This window comes from Sturnira hondurensis, unplaced genomic scaffold, assembly GCF_014824575.4.
Source record: "Sturnira hondurensis isolate 20B ecotype Veracruz unplaced genomic scaffold, ASM1482457v3 Scaffold0014384, whole genome shotgun sequence".
NCBI lineage: Eukaryota > Metazoa > Chordata > Mammalia > Chiroptera > Phyllostomidae > Sturnira > Sturnira hondurensis.
In genome coordinates, this window is record NW_028087015.1 from 39,852,596 (window position 1) to 39,870,589 (window position 17,994).

Sequence of the window (17,994 nt, forward strand, 5' to 3'; positions counted from 1 at the left end):
CACCGAGCAGTCGGCTCCCTGAGGGCCCTGGGGTGCGGATGTGGTCGGCTGTCCCATCGGTGTTCCTGGGGGGCACGGGGTCCTGGGGTGGCTACAAGGTGTATCCCACGGTGTGTGGACCACCCAAAGGAGCCTGTACAATAAAGCCTGTGCAGATATATGCTAGTTACCATTTCATTGACAAAACAACCATTTTGCAGAACATGATGTTGAGAAAGGACGTTACTGTGTCCACTGCTTTGAGGATGTGGTTAGGTCATTTGCACTGTGGAATTTTGCTGAAAGCCCGGTGTCACAGTCAGGCCTCGATGGAGCGCTTTTCGCCAAGAGTGAAAAAAAAGACAGTGGTTGCCCCTCCACTGTCTCACGGGTGTAACTGGAGAAGCACTTATTTAAAAGTATGACTACTTGAAGAGTCATGGTATTTGTGATGAAAAGTCAGGAGTCCAGCTAAGAAACCATAATGTAAACCACATGGTGTCCTTTGACCTTGATGGATGTGCTTCACGGCCCCGTGGGGGCCAGCCTTGGTGCAGAGCTCTGAGGCCCTCAGCGTTTGACACCACCACATGTCACACTGTGGGAGCTGGCCCCCAGCCACCACCCATCCCGCTTCCTTCCCACCTCCACTCTGGCTCTTGCAAGAAGCCCTGTGTGCACACGTGTGGACATGACAGTCTCTATGCCCGTGTTCTGGGCACACCCGAGCGAACAGCCATTCCCAGCCTGATCTGGTGGCTGGGGGGCACCCTGTGTCCTTGGGTGGGTAGGCCCGAGGGAAAGACCCTGGGAGCGGGCTGAGTCTGTGTGAGCAGGACGTTCTCCAAAACCTGGAGAACCCTCTAGCAGTGGGGCCATGGGCTCTGGGTACGGGGGTTCGTGGTTGGAGAGGGTAGGAACAGGGGTTGGGCCCTCAGCTCCCTTGGCTAGAGAGCCCCCTGTTCTCTCCATTCTTGACTCCGTCACTCTTCTGTGACAGACGAGGGGCGCATCCCTTAGCACCCCACTTTACAGAAGACGGCCTGAGGACATGCTTGGCTTAGCAGATTATTTTCTCCAGTAAACTGTTTTAATGTGCTCTGTGTGTGTGTGCATGCATTTGAGAGACAGAAAAGATGGCCAAGTAAGTGTGCAAACTGTTTTCAGAGGAAAGCTCATTTTGAAATGCCTATCAATCTTTTTTCAGCCACTCTCAAAATCGCAGGCCCGAGGGGAGATTCTGTTCCATAATGTGCTTGTAGAAAACCTGCACGGACCGCCGGGTTCCCAGCAGCTCTTCTCCATCCCTGCTCCGGCCAGTGGCACAGAAGTAGCCCTTGGCGGCTGTTCCCACCGAATCCTCATCACAGCTAACAACAGCGTGGGCACTTCTCCTGCCGCTATTATTGTCATTTCTGGGGACCCTGCAGACAGTGAGTTACGTCTTGCTTTGCTTTGATTCTCTAGGAAAGTGCTGTTAATGTTATTAGGTACATTGGAAGGACAAGGACTTGGAGAGACAACATGGCTAGCCAGCCAGCAAGCAGTGTCGAGCGTTTTCCTTTGGTCCAGGCGTGTCAGCGGGTTTCCGAGGACAGTCCTCCTCCACGAGGGGAGAATGAGATGTCAGCCACCGCTTTCTGCCCTGGTGTCTCTTCCACAGACTTGAGACATGACGTCATATTTACCCAAATCCGAGCAACACCAACGAACTGTCTTAACAGAGACAGGTAGTTGGTGAAAATGTGCTTTGTGGCTTAGGAAGCATGAGTTGCGTGTATTATACTGTACAATGTTTTGTCGACTATAATGAGCCCGTGAAACATTTCCAGAGACTTCAGGGAGAACCAGTCTCAGCTTTCAAGAGGGGCTTTGCCAGAGCTGTAGAATAGAACACGGTGACTGGCTAATCCCTTTTCCCGTAAACAGAGCAAAGGGGTGGAAACGACCTTGCAAGTAAAATCAGTAGTGATTTAATTTCTCCTTGGGAGAGAGCCATGTAAGCTCTTGGGAGAGCTGGCTACACTACGTCTCACTGTGAGACATGCACACCCGAACACACCACAGTTGACACCGTAAGGCCATTCATGAACCTCGCAATAACGCCACCCTTCAGTCGCTGCTATTAAACTTCTCAGCCCCTGCTTAAGGGATTATGTCACATGGTATTTTACCTGGTCATGTTTGCCTTACATTTGGGTAAGTGGACGAGACTAGAAGGTGTTGGTGTTTTAAATTTGTTTAAAGAACGATGCATGATGTCAAGTGAGAAAAAATGGGGATCGTGGCACAGAAGCAAAACTAACGAGTTATTTAACACTGCCGTGGCTCGTCAAGAGCAGCATCAGAGAAGGGAATGAGTGGCTGTGTTCTGTCCTCAATAGGACCAGCCCAGAAAAAGGGGGCCCTTCACGCTCCTGGGGGCAGCTGGGGGGTGAAAGAAAGGCCGCCTCCTGTGAGGCTCAGCCCGAGCACTGCGGGCACTCTCGTGGATTTGGGGGTCCCGACCATGCCTTCCACCGTGGTGCTCTGCCTTCAGACCCCTCCCCTCCTCTGTGAGTCTTCCCATACTTGAGCCCCTAGAGTGGACAAAGGCACAGATGTGTGGAGACAGACACCTTGGCCTCCACTCTGCAAACAGTTTTTGCAATTTTAAAGCAGCAGCTCAGCAAGACCTAGGACCCTCAGATCGGGGTGAAACTGTGGTGGGAATAAGTGACATGAACGGTGTCACTTCCCTTCCATGCGAGGCGATTTGTTCCTCTGACACAGGACGAGAGCGAAGCTGTGGGGGCAGGCCGCACAAAGGCATTCTTGGGGACCCTTCGCCGTACACCTGGGGCTGCACCTTCCTTTGGGTGCCCCTGCTGGGCAGTCACTCTGTGCCCTGGCACATTTAATAGCACCACGCTTTCCCACCGGTGGTCTGCCGGACAAAGTGCAGGGAGGCCCAGTTACACGGAGGCTGCAGGTAAAGGCTGAGTGAGTCATTAGTTTGCACGATGCACTGGTTCGTCCCCAGTGATTGTTTGCGGAGCAGCTGCTGTGGGCCTGCTCTTTGGTCGACCTGCCTGCTCTTGCTCACGTGAGGGACCAGCGGAGCCCTGGCCCTGTGAGCGGTGGCAGGCTGTGGTCGGCCTTCGGAAGGAGGCGACTCCCTCACCCGGCAAGGTCCGGGGGGCCTGCTCTAAGTCGGTAGGACTGGAGTCCACGGAGACCGTGTCACCTGGTTTCCAACTGTCAGGCCTCACGAAAACTGCCCTGGTGTATCAAATACGCTAAGGGGGCAGCCTGGGGCGCAAGTAGCGTGCACATCCCCGCATAATGCGACAGTACATATCTGAATTGGGTTTTTTTGCCCTCACTTCAATTTCTACACCTAACATCTGAGAAGCAGGAGTTAGTTCAGGAGCAGCCAGGGTTAAATGGGGGAATTCAGCCAAATTACCCGTTCATTCCACAGATAGCTTTTTCAAAGCAGATCAAGCACTGGATATGGTTCTAGGTCAAGGGTCAGCAGAGTTTTCAGCAAAAGGGCAGATAGGAAGTATTTGAGGCTTCGCAGGTCCTACTCTTTTTGTTATATACTCAGTACTTTTTTCTTTTTTCTTTTTTACAACTCTTTAAAAATCTTAAAATCATTCTTAGCTCAAGGGTCCTACAAAAACAAGTCTCAGAGGCTCAATTTGTCCTGCAGGCGGCAGTTTGCTGGGCTGTTTTAGATGCTGGAGTCTGGTTGGGTGCCAGGGGGTCAGGACAGGGGGCATCTGAAGGGCAGGTGTGAATATCTGCTTGGAAGTGAGAGGCAGGAAAACGGCTGCGAAAATTCCCCAAGTCCCTGTGGTGACTGAAGCCCTGGGGCTCTCGCCTGGTGGTGAACTGCATGTTCAAGTTTATTTTCTTCTTCAGATGCTTTTACAAAATGTCTGCTTAATTAAATCTGAAACATTGCCCTGTTTGTGATGCACAGAAGAGGCGGAAGAAGAAAGAGTTGAACACACGGAGCAGGGATTCTCTATGTCTTGGAAGCCCCCACCGGAAGATGTCGTAGGCTATGTTGTGGACTGGTGCGAACGTCCCAGGGACTCACCCTGTGGCCTCCAGTGGAAACACCTGGGCCCCAACAGCACGAGCACGGTCATTAGCTCAGGTAGGCAGAACCTTCCGCGGTCCCACCTTGTCCCATCCACCTCGCAGCGCCATCAGCTCGGACGTCCGCACCTTGAAGATGCTTTGTGATAAACGCGGAAGTTTGAAGTCACCGATCCAGCAGGGGTGTTAGGATTTCAGATTTTGCAAATGACGTGGCCTGAGACATGACTAAATCTACTTTGACAGAGAATATCTGGACCTAAGGCTGGGATAGGGTTTCCTGATTTTCACGAATTCATTCCTCTAAATTAGTGCTCTCAAGTGAATGGCCGCGGGACATTCTAACAGCTGTCCTGAGAGCTTTTACAAAGACATACATGGATTTGGCAGGCGTTTAGGACAGCATTGATGGGAGTCTATCATCTGTTTCTTCAGTTTTAGTGGGTTATATAGAATTGGTCTCTTATCTTCCACATTGGATTTGTAATTTCAAGATTGCTGTGTGTGCAAAATCCAAGGAGCCATGGTTTCTGGTTTAAGCAAGGGGGGGGTCAGTAGCGCCATCTGCTGGTCAAGAGAAGGGTGTAGGAATGGTCTGGGTCCTGGGGTGGCAGAGGCCCCTGGAGGGCTTTCTTCAGCCCTCAGAGCGTGAGGAGGTGGGGTCCCCCTTGGCTAGAGCAGCGGCCCTGCCTGGCTGGTGTTGCAGGGGGATCGCAGAGGTGCTCCCGTGCCAGGGGAAGTGAGGAAGAGGAAGCAAAGCTTTCCGGACACGGCCTTTGGCTTTCGTGGGCAGAGAGACGGGGTGTTGCTGGAGGGGGATTTGGAGTCCCAGGAGACGTGCTTCTGGTTTTCCGTCTGGTTTAACTGTGCCTGCCCCCCCACCCCACCCCACCCCCGGTGTCGTGCAAAGGGCTAAGGACATGTTTAAGAGCTTTTCTTCCGGGGGATGATGGAGAGAACTGTCCCCGAGGCCTCGTGGGGAGCAATGGAGGCTCCGAGACTCAGCGGGAGGGCGGACGATGAATGGCAGCAGCTCCGAGAAGGAAATTAGTAAGGGGACCAGTTCAGTTTTCCTTTCCAGAAGTACAAAGAGTGTTCTTTTGTGTTATTGTTGAAAATCTGTTGATTTCTCTCTGTAGGTGCTTTCAGACCAGGGGTCCGATACAACTTCAGGATTTACGGAATTTCCCCGAAAAGGATGGCTTATTTGCTGGAGAGAAAAACAGGGTACTCCCAGGAAAAGGGTAAGCTGACGGCAGGCAACGTGTCGACGGAGACTTGCCAAGAACAACGCAGAGGGGCTCTTAGTTTGGGGTTTAGAAAGATTTCAGCACCATCCCTAATGTTCAGTGTCTGGTTTCTTTTGGTAATTAACCCACCTTCGGTTCCTGCGTAATCCCCAACACTCCATGTCTCCTTTTCGTTTGCGCCAACCCCTTTGCGCCTTGTCCGAAATCACCATCACTGTAGCCACATCCCTGCCCAAATCTACAGTAACTGTTTTAGATGAAGGCCTAGAGCAAGACCCTTCCATCAAAAGGTGTGGGCTTCTTAGTTTGTCATCTCCTTTACAATGCTTAGGACTTCTGATGCATCTTGTGCAATCACCCCAGAAATTTCACTGCGACCCCACCTGCCGTGGAGGAGACTGGATCCTCCACGTGGTGCTCAGCCACCTTCTTGGCACCCGGGGTCTCACACCCACTGAGCCCAGGCCCTCAACCGCCTGGCACTTGCCAGACCAGCCCCCTGATGGGAGCTCTCCATTTGGAGGCCACTGACAGGCAGGGGCTACATGTCGGGGAGCCCAGACTGAGTGTCTGCGTGTACAGGATGAGACAGGCCCAGAACAAGGCTCCCAGGGTGTTGCAGTGGCCCGTGGATAACTTTGTGGGACTTCAGCCTGGGAACCAGACTTCTGCAGGTCCACACCGGCCTCTTTGAACATGACCCTTCCTTCTGCTGCTCTTGCCCCCACCTCAGTCCATTCTCTGGTCAGGTCTCCTCTCAAACACAACAGTTGACCCTTGAACACAAGTGTTGGGGATGCCAATCCCCACAGTCCAAAATCCACATATAACTTGGACTCCCCCAACTTAAGTACAGTGGTCCCTCCAAGTCTGCAGGAGACGTGTTCCAGGACCCCTGCAGATACCAAGCCCATGGTGGCTCGAGTCCCGTACATAATGTGGTGTAGAGCAGTGTGTATTGTTGGCACTCCGCATCTGTGGATTCAACCAACCACAGAGAGAAGGCAGTGTTTTCTGATTTCTACTTGGGAGTCTGCAGATGAGAAACCCAAGCCAAGGATACAGAAGGCCTGACTATTTAATTTTTAAAAATCCTCATTTAAGTTTACTGTGCAGTTCAAACCCATGCTGTAAAAAGTGTCCACCATATTTAGCACTTGGGAACAGAAGGAATTTTAAGGAAGCCTTTATTTATTCTCTTTTGCGCCGTTGAGTCTCTCTGGGCTTCCATTCAACATCTGTGAAAGGTGAGACTTGAACAAGAGGACTGCTCACCCTGCTGTGTGGCTCAGAGGGTTGGAGCATCATCCCATGCACCAAAAGTTTTCCGGTTCAATCCCAGGTCAGGGCACATACCTAGGTTGCAGGTTCAAATCCAGGTGTGTAGGGAAGGTAACTGATCAATGTTTTTCTCTCACATCGATGTTTCTTTCTTTTTCTCCCTCCCTTCCTTTCTCTAAAATCAACCAAAAAACGTATCTTCGGGCGAGAATTAAAAATAATAAAAAAATAAAAGAGGATTGCTCACCTTCCCAGCTCTCCTACATGATGTCAAAGCCTAACTCTTCTGGAGAAAAAGATAAAATTCCTTGTTCCAAGCCCCACAGTTTCCAGACTTGGCTGTACTTGTAGTTTACACAAACGCTCAGAGACGATTTCCAAACCGTGACCCTCTTTTTCCCCAACTTCCTTCCCAGCCCCTTCAGACACCCCTCAGGTGCTCGTGTATAACCTGACCTCCCACTCCTTCACTCTGAGCTGGAAAGATTACTCCACAGACCCCCAGCCTGGTTTCATCTGCGGCTACTACGTCTACCTGAAGTCCAAGGCGGAGCAGTGCCAACCAGATTTCCAAAAGACAGTCCTTCCAGGTAGCGTGTTTCTGTTGGTTTACCCCTTCTAAGACCTCATTCTTCGCAATCACGGGAAAGGCTCCCATCTGGGGCTGTGTCGAGGCTCAAGTCCATCCCTGTGCGCTTTCATGGTCAAAGGGCATCCGAACACGAATCAGTAGGTGGGCAGCATGGCGAGCGGGTATTTTAACTTCCTTAAAAAGCCAGGTGGCCTGGTTTTTCAGAAGCATCTGAAGTCCCATCACCTCCTTCAGAAAACCTGCCACTTGGAACTTTCTTGCTAACTCCTTTTTCTGTCTCCCTTTGACCCTATTCAAAGTTGTTACACAGTGATTAATTGTTCAATTACAGTAGATATTCAGTATTACTTTATATTAGTTTATGGCATACAGCCTAGTGGTTAGACATCTATATAATTTATGAAGTGGCCCCCCAATAATTCAAGTTCTCCCCGACACCACACAGAGTTATTAGTGTCACTGACTATATTCATACTCCCCATGCTGGACTTTACGTCCCTGTGACTATTTTGCAACTTCCAGTCTGTCCTTCTCCATCCCCCCCCACCCCGCCCCAGTCCGCCGGCCCTCTCCCCTCTGCCAACCATCACTTCATTCTCTGTGGCTGTGGAAGGTATTTTTAAGTCTCTAGCACGCTCTGGCTGCCTCTTGCGGAACCACGTGCTCTCCCCGGATCCCCAACATCTCTTGCTTAGTGGATGTTTCACTTTTCTTGCCATCTCCTGAAAACGTCACCAGTGTTCCTGGTGTGATGAAATGACGATTTAATTTCTGGTTGGTTTAAACATGTTGACAGTGCTGAGCCAACAAGAGTGGTAATACCCAACTCACAAGTCTCTCTCACACTCTTAGTACTTTTTCCTTCTTGTAAAAAACCAAAAAAATGTTTTAAATGACAGATGGTTCAGTAGGCTGCCGATATGAAATCAACAACCCGGAACAGAAGACGCTGGTTGTGGGAAACCTACAGCCGGAATCCTCCTACGAGTTCTCAGTCATCCCGTACACCAGGGCTGGCGAAGGCGAGATGGGTGCCTTCACCAAGGTCACCACGCCGGATGAGCACTGTGAGTTTCCCCAAGTCAAAACTGCCCCTTACTCGTTCCCTGCACACTGACAAATGGCACACATGTTGCTGCCGTGGGCTTTGTCTACATCAGGAATTCTTAAACTTTTCTTCTTTCTGTCTCTGTCTCTCTCTAGATGAAAATCTGTTTCACAAAACATGTTGCACATACTTGCACTCCATAAAGCAGACACGAGTGGGGCTACCAGCCTGATGGGGGGCCTGGAACCTTCCTCCCGCCTCACTCCAGTCCCCGGGGCACTTCTCTGTCAGTCAGTCTGGGGGTAGTTTGAAAATCACAGACGGTTAGTGCTGCTCCGGAAGGGCCCCGCGGCTCTGTCCAGAGAAGGCGGTGCTGGCACCCTCACTGCCTGCAGGGCAGGCATAAAGAGATCCGCATTTTCAAAATGCTTTTGGCCTGGAAGATGAAAAAAGAAGGAAGGAAGCACAGAGGTAGGAACTGGTTCAGGGTAAATAAGATTCTCCTGGTAAACCCTGACCTGCAACAAACCGGAAGGTTGGGGAGGAAACAGATTCAGATGGAGGAAGGAGAAAAGCAGGATTCCTCGGGAGCGCAGAGGCCCCCCCTGGAAGCTGTCTCTGGAGACAGTCCTGGGTGAAAAATGAGTCCCCGCCTGAGATGTCTGCCGGAAGTTCCTGGCTGTCCTGGCCCGGGGTCCCTTTGCTGCAGGCTGTGGGGGCAGGACAGGTTCATCAGGTACAACCGCTGACCCTGAGGGCCCTGACCAGTGACAGGACCTTGGCAGCTTGGGGCACTCACCACTGTTCACTGAAACACCGCCCAGTTCCCTAAGCCAACGGCCAGAACGCACACAGTCAGCTGAGGATTTCAGTCAGCGGTTCCCTTTATTTGAGTGCTTATTTCCAGGTTGTTTTTCTTCTATCTTTGGTATTTACACAGCTGGTAGAGGAGTGTGTCTGTGTGTACACACATATATGATACATAACATTATCTCAAGTATATTTTCTGATTTCATTTATCTCCCTGATTCGTGCTAAACCTCCTGAGCCTTGGCTATATTGATTATTCTCAAAATGGAAATAAGTTGCTGCCTAATTGCAGCAATGAGAGTGACATTCCACAGTCACAAAAAGGGTCTGGAGGAATCACAAATGTGACACTGAGTGACAAGACAGACCTGCCCCTTGCTGTCTGATTCCATTTGTAGGGGACAGAAAGAGGCAAGTTCCGCTTGTCATTAGAAGACAGACAGTGGTTAGCTCGGGAGGGGAGACGCCTGCCGGGGTCCCCAGTGGCTTTCTGGGGAGCTGGCACTGTTTGTGTTCTTCACCGGGGTACAGGTTACGTGGATGTGTTCAGTTTGCAAAAAGGCATCCAGCCGCACACTTCCGGGCACCTTTCTGTATGCATAATCATCCTTCAGTAAAAAGTTCAGGAAACCGCTCTGAAGTTCAGAAACAACTCTGGCTTGGTCTCCAGGCTTATTCTCAAGTACACCATGAAAGCCCAAATTTGACCACGTTTTAAAACTAACTGTAGTAGTCAAAGGTACTGACTTGGAGAGCAAGGTGTTTCCTGGGGGTGTCCCAGCAGAGGTTTCTTTCCTCTTCCCTGGCACCAGGGGTCAATGGAGGCCAGTTGTCAAGGTGCTGGGCCCCCTCCCCCCAACACCGGGTCCTTCTCTCCAGAGCCCTGTGCTGCCTGATAACCGTGGCTTGGGCATCTTCCCAGGCCTGCTCTCCCTTACAAAACTCCAGCAGTCCCCCGGGCCCCACACCCCTCAAATCAAACCCCACTCCTTCCAGGACAGGAAGTGTTGTGGCCAGGGCGTGGGTGGGTGGGGGGTGGGCACACGGAACTAGCAGAATCTACTGCCTGTGAGTGACCGCCAGCCTCTAAACCCTCCAGGTGCAGTCTGCATTTGTAGGAGGGTGTTGAGCGGCCCTGCTGCATTGGTAACTGGCGGAGCTTGCTCAGTGCGAACAGGAAGGCAGGCACCCAAGAAGATGAAGCACTGGTTCACTTACCTGGGAACTAAACAAGGACTGGACTAGAGACTGCATCACTAACTAAAAGACTATATCAGAGGCTTAACCAGAAGGAGGGCATCAGTCAATTTTGGATGTGTAACAAAATACCTCCAAATCCCAAGGGTGCACAAAAAAGTTCTTTTTCTGCTCCTGGCTTGGCTGGGCCAGGCAGGACTCCCGGCTTGGGTGAGGTCCAGGTCTGTTTCACGCAGCTTCCATCTGGGGCGCAGGCTGAGGGGGCAGTGATGCTGAGGAGCAAAGTCTCCCCCTCCCACTTTTTATTTATTGATTTCAGAGAAACATCGATTCGTTGTCCCACTTATTTATGCATTCATTGGTTGGTTCTTATATGTGCCCTGACCAGGGATCGAACCTACAACCTTGGCATATTGGATGATGCTCTAACCAACTGAGCTACCGGCCAGGGCACAGGGCAAAGTCTTGTCACGGTGGATTCCAGGCACACAAGAGGGCAAGCGAAACCCTGTAAATACACCGACAGCAGCTACTGACATTAACTACTCACATTCCATCAGCCAAACCCAGCCATGTGGCCGAGCCACAAGTGAGGGGGGAGAGGAGCACACCCCACCCGCCATGACGCTGTGGTGAGAGTGCAGGGTGGAATTCCAACACGGGGGTTCGGTGGGGGACCAACTGGGAACGATGACCCCCCATCAGAAGAGGTAACAGGGCTGGTCACAAGTGTCACAAGCAAGCAGTGGCCTGTGCTGGCTGACCGGATGCCCTGCCTTCTCTGGCAGGCAGATCTTACTGAATCTTGCATATGTAGACTTTGGAGAAACAACGCACACGTAAGGTTACACTTGTCCTTATTTTGCTTCCTTTGAGGAAGAAAGAGCGCTCCCTTGAAAAACCCTTTCCTCCCTCCTGCAGCCCATGTACTGATTCGTGTCTTACTCCCGGTGGCCGCCTGCGTGCTGCTCATCGCCATCCTGTGCTACGTGAAGAGTCAGTGGTAAGTGTGTGGGGTGTCATCCGAGAAGAGAGTCAGAGGAGGGTCTGGAAAGGAGTCTGACAGAACAGAAACCACACTGCACGAGATGAGGACTAGGGATGGGAAGGACAAGGACAGAGGAGGCTTCGAGGAACACGCGAGAAAGTTTTGAACAATTTTGCTTTTTGGATTGATACGTAAGAAAAACAATGGCCCTTCAAAAAGAATAAAGGCTTGTTCAAAGACAGCAGCGGGCACTCGGTTTCCCTTCCTGTGCGCTCGGCGCTGTTCCGAGTGCCGTCCGTGCAGCAGCTCATCGGGCCTCGGCACTGCCCTGAGCACCGCTGCCGTCTCCAGCGAACCAGCACGGACACAACAGCCTCCAAGGGTCACGCAGCTGGCGCATGGCCCAGCACAGAGCAAGGGCGGTGACCCAGGAGTCCCACCTCGGACTTCTCCCCCTTCCCTGTTCTGATATATTTCAAATTCGGTCTCACTCTCTCTGTTGCTGTAGGATGAAGGAGATGTGCTATCCTGACATCCCAGACCCTTACAAGAGCAGCGTCCTGTCATTACTGAAACCCAAGGTAACTGTGGTGAAACTGTATGGGTCCCACATACCTGTCCCCTTCTAATCCAGGGGCGGGGCTGTACTAAGCTTTCCTAGATCTCCCTCCTCTGACAGGTGTAACGGCGAGTAGAGCCACCTCTGCCCCCACAGCCATGAGATGGGTGGACAGAGCTTGGTTTCTTCTGTCAGGGGAAATCCTGTTACCCTCCACTAACATGTGACCGGGATGCAACGGGAGACGCTGAAGCTCCACATGCCCTTCCCATACCCGGCGCACGAGTCACGTTTGTGTGTTTCCTGTTTCTGTTCCAGGAGACCGCTCCCCTAACAATAATGGATGTCAATGACTGCGTTCCAGATGCTCTTGAAGTTGTCAAGAAGTCCGAAGGGAGGAAGATCCAGTTCTCGGGCACCAGGAAGTCACCCCCAGAAACTGCATGCACTAGGCCGGACTACATTTACCTCCTCCCAACAGAGAACTCCCCAGGCCCTGGCCGCTGCATCTGCTTTGAGAACTTGACCTATAACCAAGCAGCTCCCAATTCTGGTTCCTGTGCCCACGTCCTGGGACCTCACAAAGCCCCACCAAGTCAGCTGGGACTACTGACTTCACCTGAAAATTTACTGAAGCCCCTAGAACAAAACTACATGAACACCCTGGCAGAAATCCCACCTGGAGAGACGACTTTGAATTATGTGTCCCAGTTAGCTTTCCCCGTATCTGGGGACAAGGACCTTCTCCCAACAAAGCCCCCTGAGCCAGAGCTGGCCCCCTGTTGCGAGTATAGAATGCAAATGGCCATGCCCCTTGGCCTCGCCTCGCCCTCCCCGAATGAGAGCAGCAACTGTCCCCCAACCGCCTTCTTGGAGCAAGACCACCACGGCTAACCGTCCACACGGTTCGAACCTGTGTGCTCCAGAACAGCGAGGGACGCGTGCCCGACCCCATTCCATCGCCAGACACCCCAGCATTTGAACCCCAGTGAGCTGCCACCACTGGCAGGCCTGACTTCTAGGAGGCCATGGCCATCTGGCTAGGTTTCCAAGTGCAAGAGCTGGGAGACTCACCGGCCTTCCTCGCAGCTGGCTTGCTGTAGAAATGCCGGCACTGCCCATGAGCACAGGCTTAATTACCTTGCTGCCGCGCGTTCCAGGCCACCTTCGCTACAGCCAGCCACCCCGGCACCTGACGTGGGGGTGAGCCGATCTGCTCGATGACGGACAGGGCGGCTGTGGTCCTAGAGGTTCAGCGAGAAAGGGTTTTCATTAAGTTTTACCCCCGCATTTACTATTGTGAGGGTGAAAGCACTACACTGAAGGCTTTAATGGAGGCCACAGAAGGTTCCTTACTACGGCAGACGCTGTCAATGCTAATTTACTCTGGATGCACTTAATGAATAAGTCACAGGTGTTTGAGACAGATTTTGGACTTGTCTTGCAGTGGTAAGAATTTGCAGCTCGTTGGCACATGCAATGAACTCTCCTCCAGGGTGGGGGTGCGGGGCACAGGCCTCTCTAACAGGTAAGACACGTGAATGAATGAGATCCCCACAGTCGTCCTGTCTTGCTTACCAGTTAGAGTGGGGCTGGCAAGAACCTCTTGACTTAGTGTCAGAGTAATGGCACTCCTACTGAGCACACACCACACACACTGTTCTGCTGCAATTTTGGACGACTACCTCAGAGAGAAAAGGGAAAAGCACATCATTGAGTAACTCCAGACGCACTTCATGGCTGCTCTTTTTTATTTTTTCCAAGAACTGTACTGTATGTGACCCGCTGTCATTTAGCATCCTTTAGACTCTACAATAGGTGGTCTAGGCCCAAACACCACCCTCACTCTCACTCGTACTCTTGTCATGCTCACCTCATCAACACAGTGAAACCATGCTGCTGGACACTCAGAGAGGCTGCCCAGGGTGGGGCCTGGAGTACCCACTCCGCTTGGCTCAGCAGCAGCCGCCGTGCGTCCCTGAACCAACGAGGGCACAGCTCTGCATTGCAGGTGCTGCTCTCTCTTCCTGGTGCCCACCAGCCCCTGACGTTTACTGGTCGTGTGTCTGACCAAGCACAGACACAGGCTCCTTTTTGTGTGGCGTGGTGGACATGACACCGCCTGTGTCTCGGGTGCCGCATGCCCTGCCCGGGCTGCCGCCACCATCACGAGGAGTGGGAGGGCAGGACCCACACCTCAGAGGAAGGCGGCTGTCAGCTGGCCTGGACACAAGACACTAACCAGGACTTCTGTCCAGGCTTTTCAATGTCGTCCTCACATAAGTCTATGCCTTTTGCTAGGAAAAACTGGTTACGAAGCCCTCACACAGTACACATGAGTATCTTGACTAGCATCATAGTGTTGAGAAGACTGAGTCCAGATGGTCATCATTTACCCTCTTGGGTTGCTCTGTCATGAGGCAATTAGAAGTCAGTCCACAGAAATGTTGATGACAGCAATGACTTATGTAAACAGTATCTCTCACGTAGACTCTCTTTAAAACAACAATGCACGAAACCTTGAAGTTCCTTTTGTTGGGACAGCCTTAATTAAAATACTTCACCACTGCATTATTTTGTTTTGTCTACCTCGGTGAAATGGAAAGTCAGCAATGCTGAGGTCACCGCATGAGCTAATGCAAATGCCTGGGAACCACTGCAGCCTGCCCAACCCGGACGTCCAGGGCACAAGGCCCGGAGTCTGCGTGCTGCGCCCTGCCATCAGACGCACGCTCAGCTCTGAGAGCGGCCGGTCCAAGCGAAGCCAAGACCCTTCAGTAACGATAACAACACACCAGAAGGAAACGCGGGGCTACGAAACTCTGTGCTCACAGCTACCACTGTAACTGTAGTTTTGGGCATAAACATCCCTCTCTCATGTTCTTATTCACCAAATAAACTAGTATTTAAAACCTTAACTTTCCATACTATGTGCTTAATAGCATTGCTTTAAAAAATGTTACTCAAACTTTGAGGTTTGCATTCCTGTGCCAGAATTACTAGGCAGAAACCATTAACAGAGAATTCCCACTACACGCAAAGGCAGGAGGGTTGAAGAAACCCCCCTGTGCCGCTCCAGCCCCAACAGCCATGACGCACGGCTGTTTCAGCCCATCCACAGCCCTACCCACTCCCACTCCTGGTATTATTTTGAAGCAAATCCTATGATTTCATCCATAAATACTTGTGTTTCTCTACATGGGCTTCACTCTTCCTAACAGAAACATGACACCTTTATAAAATCGCACCTAAGCCCAACTTAGTAATAATTATCCTTGGAAATGGCAGGGTATTTGAACAGTGGGCAGGACTGGCATCAGTGACCTGTACGTACCACGTCAGCCTGGGGACTGGTCCTCGGGTGCAGGGAGGGCACCGCCCGGCCCTGGCCGGGACACCCCACCACAGCACGGGCTGGGAGTCTCTGCGGACACGCGAAGGCCTGACTCCTACTCACTCCAGTGGAACAGCGGCTTCACTGGAAGGAGCACTATGCAGAAAATCAAGTTGGATTAGATAACATCTAGGTATGTTCTAAGAGCTCCGTGGAGAGAGAAACTGGCTTTCATCTTAAAGAATTTACAAAACATATTAAACATTTTGCATAAAGTAGAACTTTAAAAAACCCTTGAGATAAAAAGCCTTCAGAATTAGCAGTTAAAATATTTACACACAGTCACTAAGTACACTAAATCTGAAGGACTAACGTAGTTGTCTTAAGTCTTCTATGAAATAATCCTTAAAGAAACAAAGGTTTAGTACATTTTGGTTTCTTTTTTCGAGTTCAGTACAATAGTAGTTGCTATTGTCTGAATGGATGTCCACCCCCCAAATTTGTATGCTAATTCTAATCTCCAAAGATGACGGTATTGGTAGGTGGGGCTTTGCGAAGTGATTAGGTCATGAGGCCAAAGCCTCCATGAGTCGGGTTAATGCTCTTCTAAGAAACCACACAAAGCTCCCCCTAAGACACAATAAGTCTGGGACTCGGAAGAGGGCCCTCACCTGACCATGCCAGCACTCTGGTCTCAGACTCTCAGCCTACATCTCTGTGAGGGATACATTTCTATTGTTTATTAACTCCCCCAGTCTGTGCTATTTTGTTATAGCAGCCCGAAGGGACGAAGACAGTACTTTATTCTTTGGTATTTTTATCAAGGTCTGTCCAGAAGGTATCCAGCCATGTAATATGAAAAAAGCAGAGGCATTTATTAAAGCAGATATGAGAAACACAGGATGGTGTACACAGGACAATGCCTCAGTTCCCTCAAGGTAGGCACCTTCGGTCCTCACACAGCTCTGCCCATTGCCATCACCTGCCTGGTCACATTTTCCTGAATCTCATCAACCATCTGAAATCTCTTCCCTTTCAAAGGCAATTTTAGTTTTGAGAAAAGCCAGAAGTCACAGGGCCCCAAATCTGGGCTGTAGTGGGGCTGAGTCACCTGGGTGATTTGATTTTTTTTGCCAAACTCTGAACAAGAGTGATGCACAAACAGGCCTGTTGTCATGATAAAGCTGCCGATCACTCATTGCACTGTCCCCGAAAGCCTTCTGAATCACCTGAACAGTTTCTTCAGAGGAATGTTCAAGCTTAAGGCAAAATTTAATGCATATTCGTTGTTCTACTCGTTCAGTCATTTTGAATGTGATGAACAGTACACATGCTCACATGCTCACTCAACGGCGCCTCCCTCTCCCACCACGTCACTGACTAGTGCAGTGACATCTAGTCTGTCACTGTCCACACAGGCAGACTCCAGTCCACTCTCCTTGGCTGCCAGGGTGCACTGACACAGCGCAACCCGTTCTCGTTCTATTAATGGCTGCACAGACCTCAGGTAGCAAAGAGTTTTTGGTGATTGAGGGGGGTGAAGGGGTAGTTGGAGGTGGAAGAGGCTATGGGGGGATAAATGGTAATGGAAAAAATACAACAAAAATGTTAAAAAAAGAGCTTTGAAAAATAAAACAACTTTCTGAAGCTCAGCTATATTATCACGTTTTTCAAAGATCAGCTGTATGATTATTAAGTATAATTTTTAGTTTATTTGGGGGCTTACTGTTTTTGTTGAATGACATATATAGTGAAAGGCAATGAAAAAATGATACACAGAAATGTGCTTAAAGACTAATACATCCAAAATAAACCTATTTCTAAAAGTGAGACAAACATTTCCAGCACATCTGACCAACCGTACCAGACCCTAGCTTTGACCCTGAAGTTCATTCTCCAGGCTGGATCATTCCCTTTGGGGTGCACTGTTCTGACCCCCAGTCTCTGGTTGCACACTACACCTTATCTGATCAGGTCGGTTTTTACGTAAGAATTCAAATACCGTCCCCTGGAGTCATCATACTATCATTTTTATTGTACATTAATTCCTCAAAATATTCAGTACTGTTCTGTCTAAAGATTGATCCATTTTTCCAAGTCCTTGATAATGATCTGAAGTTAAAATAAAATTGCAAAGGTAAGTTTGACTAGATTATTAAGAATGTTTAAGAAAATGGAAAGAGCTATTTTAAAACATCTGAAGCAAATCAAAACAGCATGGTACTGGCATAAAAATGGACATGAAGATCAACAGAAAATGAGAGACCAGAAATAAACCCACATCTTTATAGTCAATTGATATTTGACAAAGGAAGCAAAATATACAATGGGATAAAGATAGTCAATTCAGTAAGTGGTGTTAGAAAAATTGGACAGCCTGGCTGGTATAGCTCAGTGGATGCAGCACAAGCTGTGAACCAAAGGATCGCTGGTTCAATTCCCAGTCAGGGCACATGCCTGGAATGCAGGCCAGGTCCCCAAAGGGGGATGGATGAGAGGCAACCATGCATTGATGTTTCTATTCCTCTTTCTCCTTCTCTTCTCTGCTCTCTAAAAATAAATAAAATCTTAAAAAAAAATTGGTTATATGCAAAAAATGAAATTAAACCACCTTCTTCCACGATACACAAAAATAAACCCAAAATACGTTAAAAATTTAAATGTTACACTGGAAACCATAAAAACCCTACAAGAAAACAAAGACAGTAAAGTCTTGGACATTTCTTACAGCTATATTTTTCCTGATGTATCGCCTTGGGCGAGGGAAACAAAAGAAAAAAATAAATGGGATCACATCAATTTAAAATGTTGTTGCACAGCAATGGAAACCATCAACAAAATGAACAGAACCCACTGAATAAGAC

At 49.9% G+C, this 17,994-nt stretch overlaps 1 protein-coding gene across 3 annotated transcripts in view; it reads left to right on the forward strand.

Annotated features, from left to right (window-relative positions):
- Nucleotides 1-14,714, forward strand: part of OSMR (oncostatin M receptor) — a 41,123-nt gene extending 26,409 nt beyond the window's left edge. For all 3 annotated transcript variants that reach the window (XM_037063213.1, XM_037063211.1, XM_037063212.1), the window contains exons 11-18: nt 1,187-1,412; nt 3,950-4,129; nt 5,211-5,315; nt 7,019-7,192; nt 8,094-8,261; nt 11,171-11,252; nt 11,746-11,818; nt 12,115-14,714. In XM_037063213.1, coding sequence (XP_036919108.1) covers nt 1,187-1,412; nt 3,950-4,129; nt 5,211-5,315; nt 7,019-7,192; nt 8,094-8,261; nt 11,171-11,252; nt 11,746-11,818; nt 12,115-12,690 — 1,584 coding nt within the window. In that variant the 3' untranslated portion in view covers nt 12,691-14,714. The remainder of the gene's footprint in view (nt 1-1,186; nt 1,413-3,949; nt 4,130-5,210; nt 5,316-7,018; nt 7,193-8,093; nt 8,262-11,170; nt 11,253-11,745; nt 11,819-12,114) is intronic.
- The last annotated feature ends 3,280 nt before the right edge of the window (nt 14,715-17,994 follow it).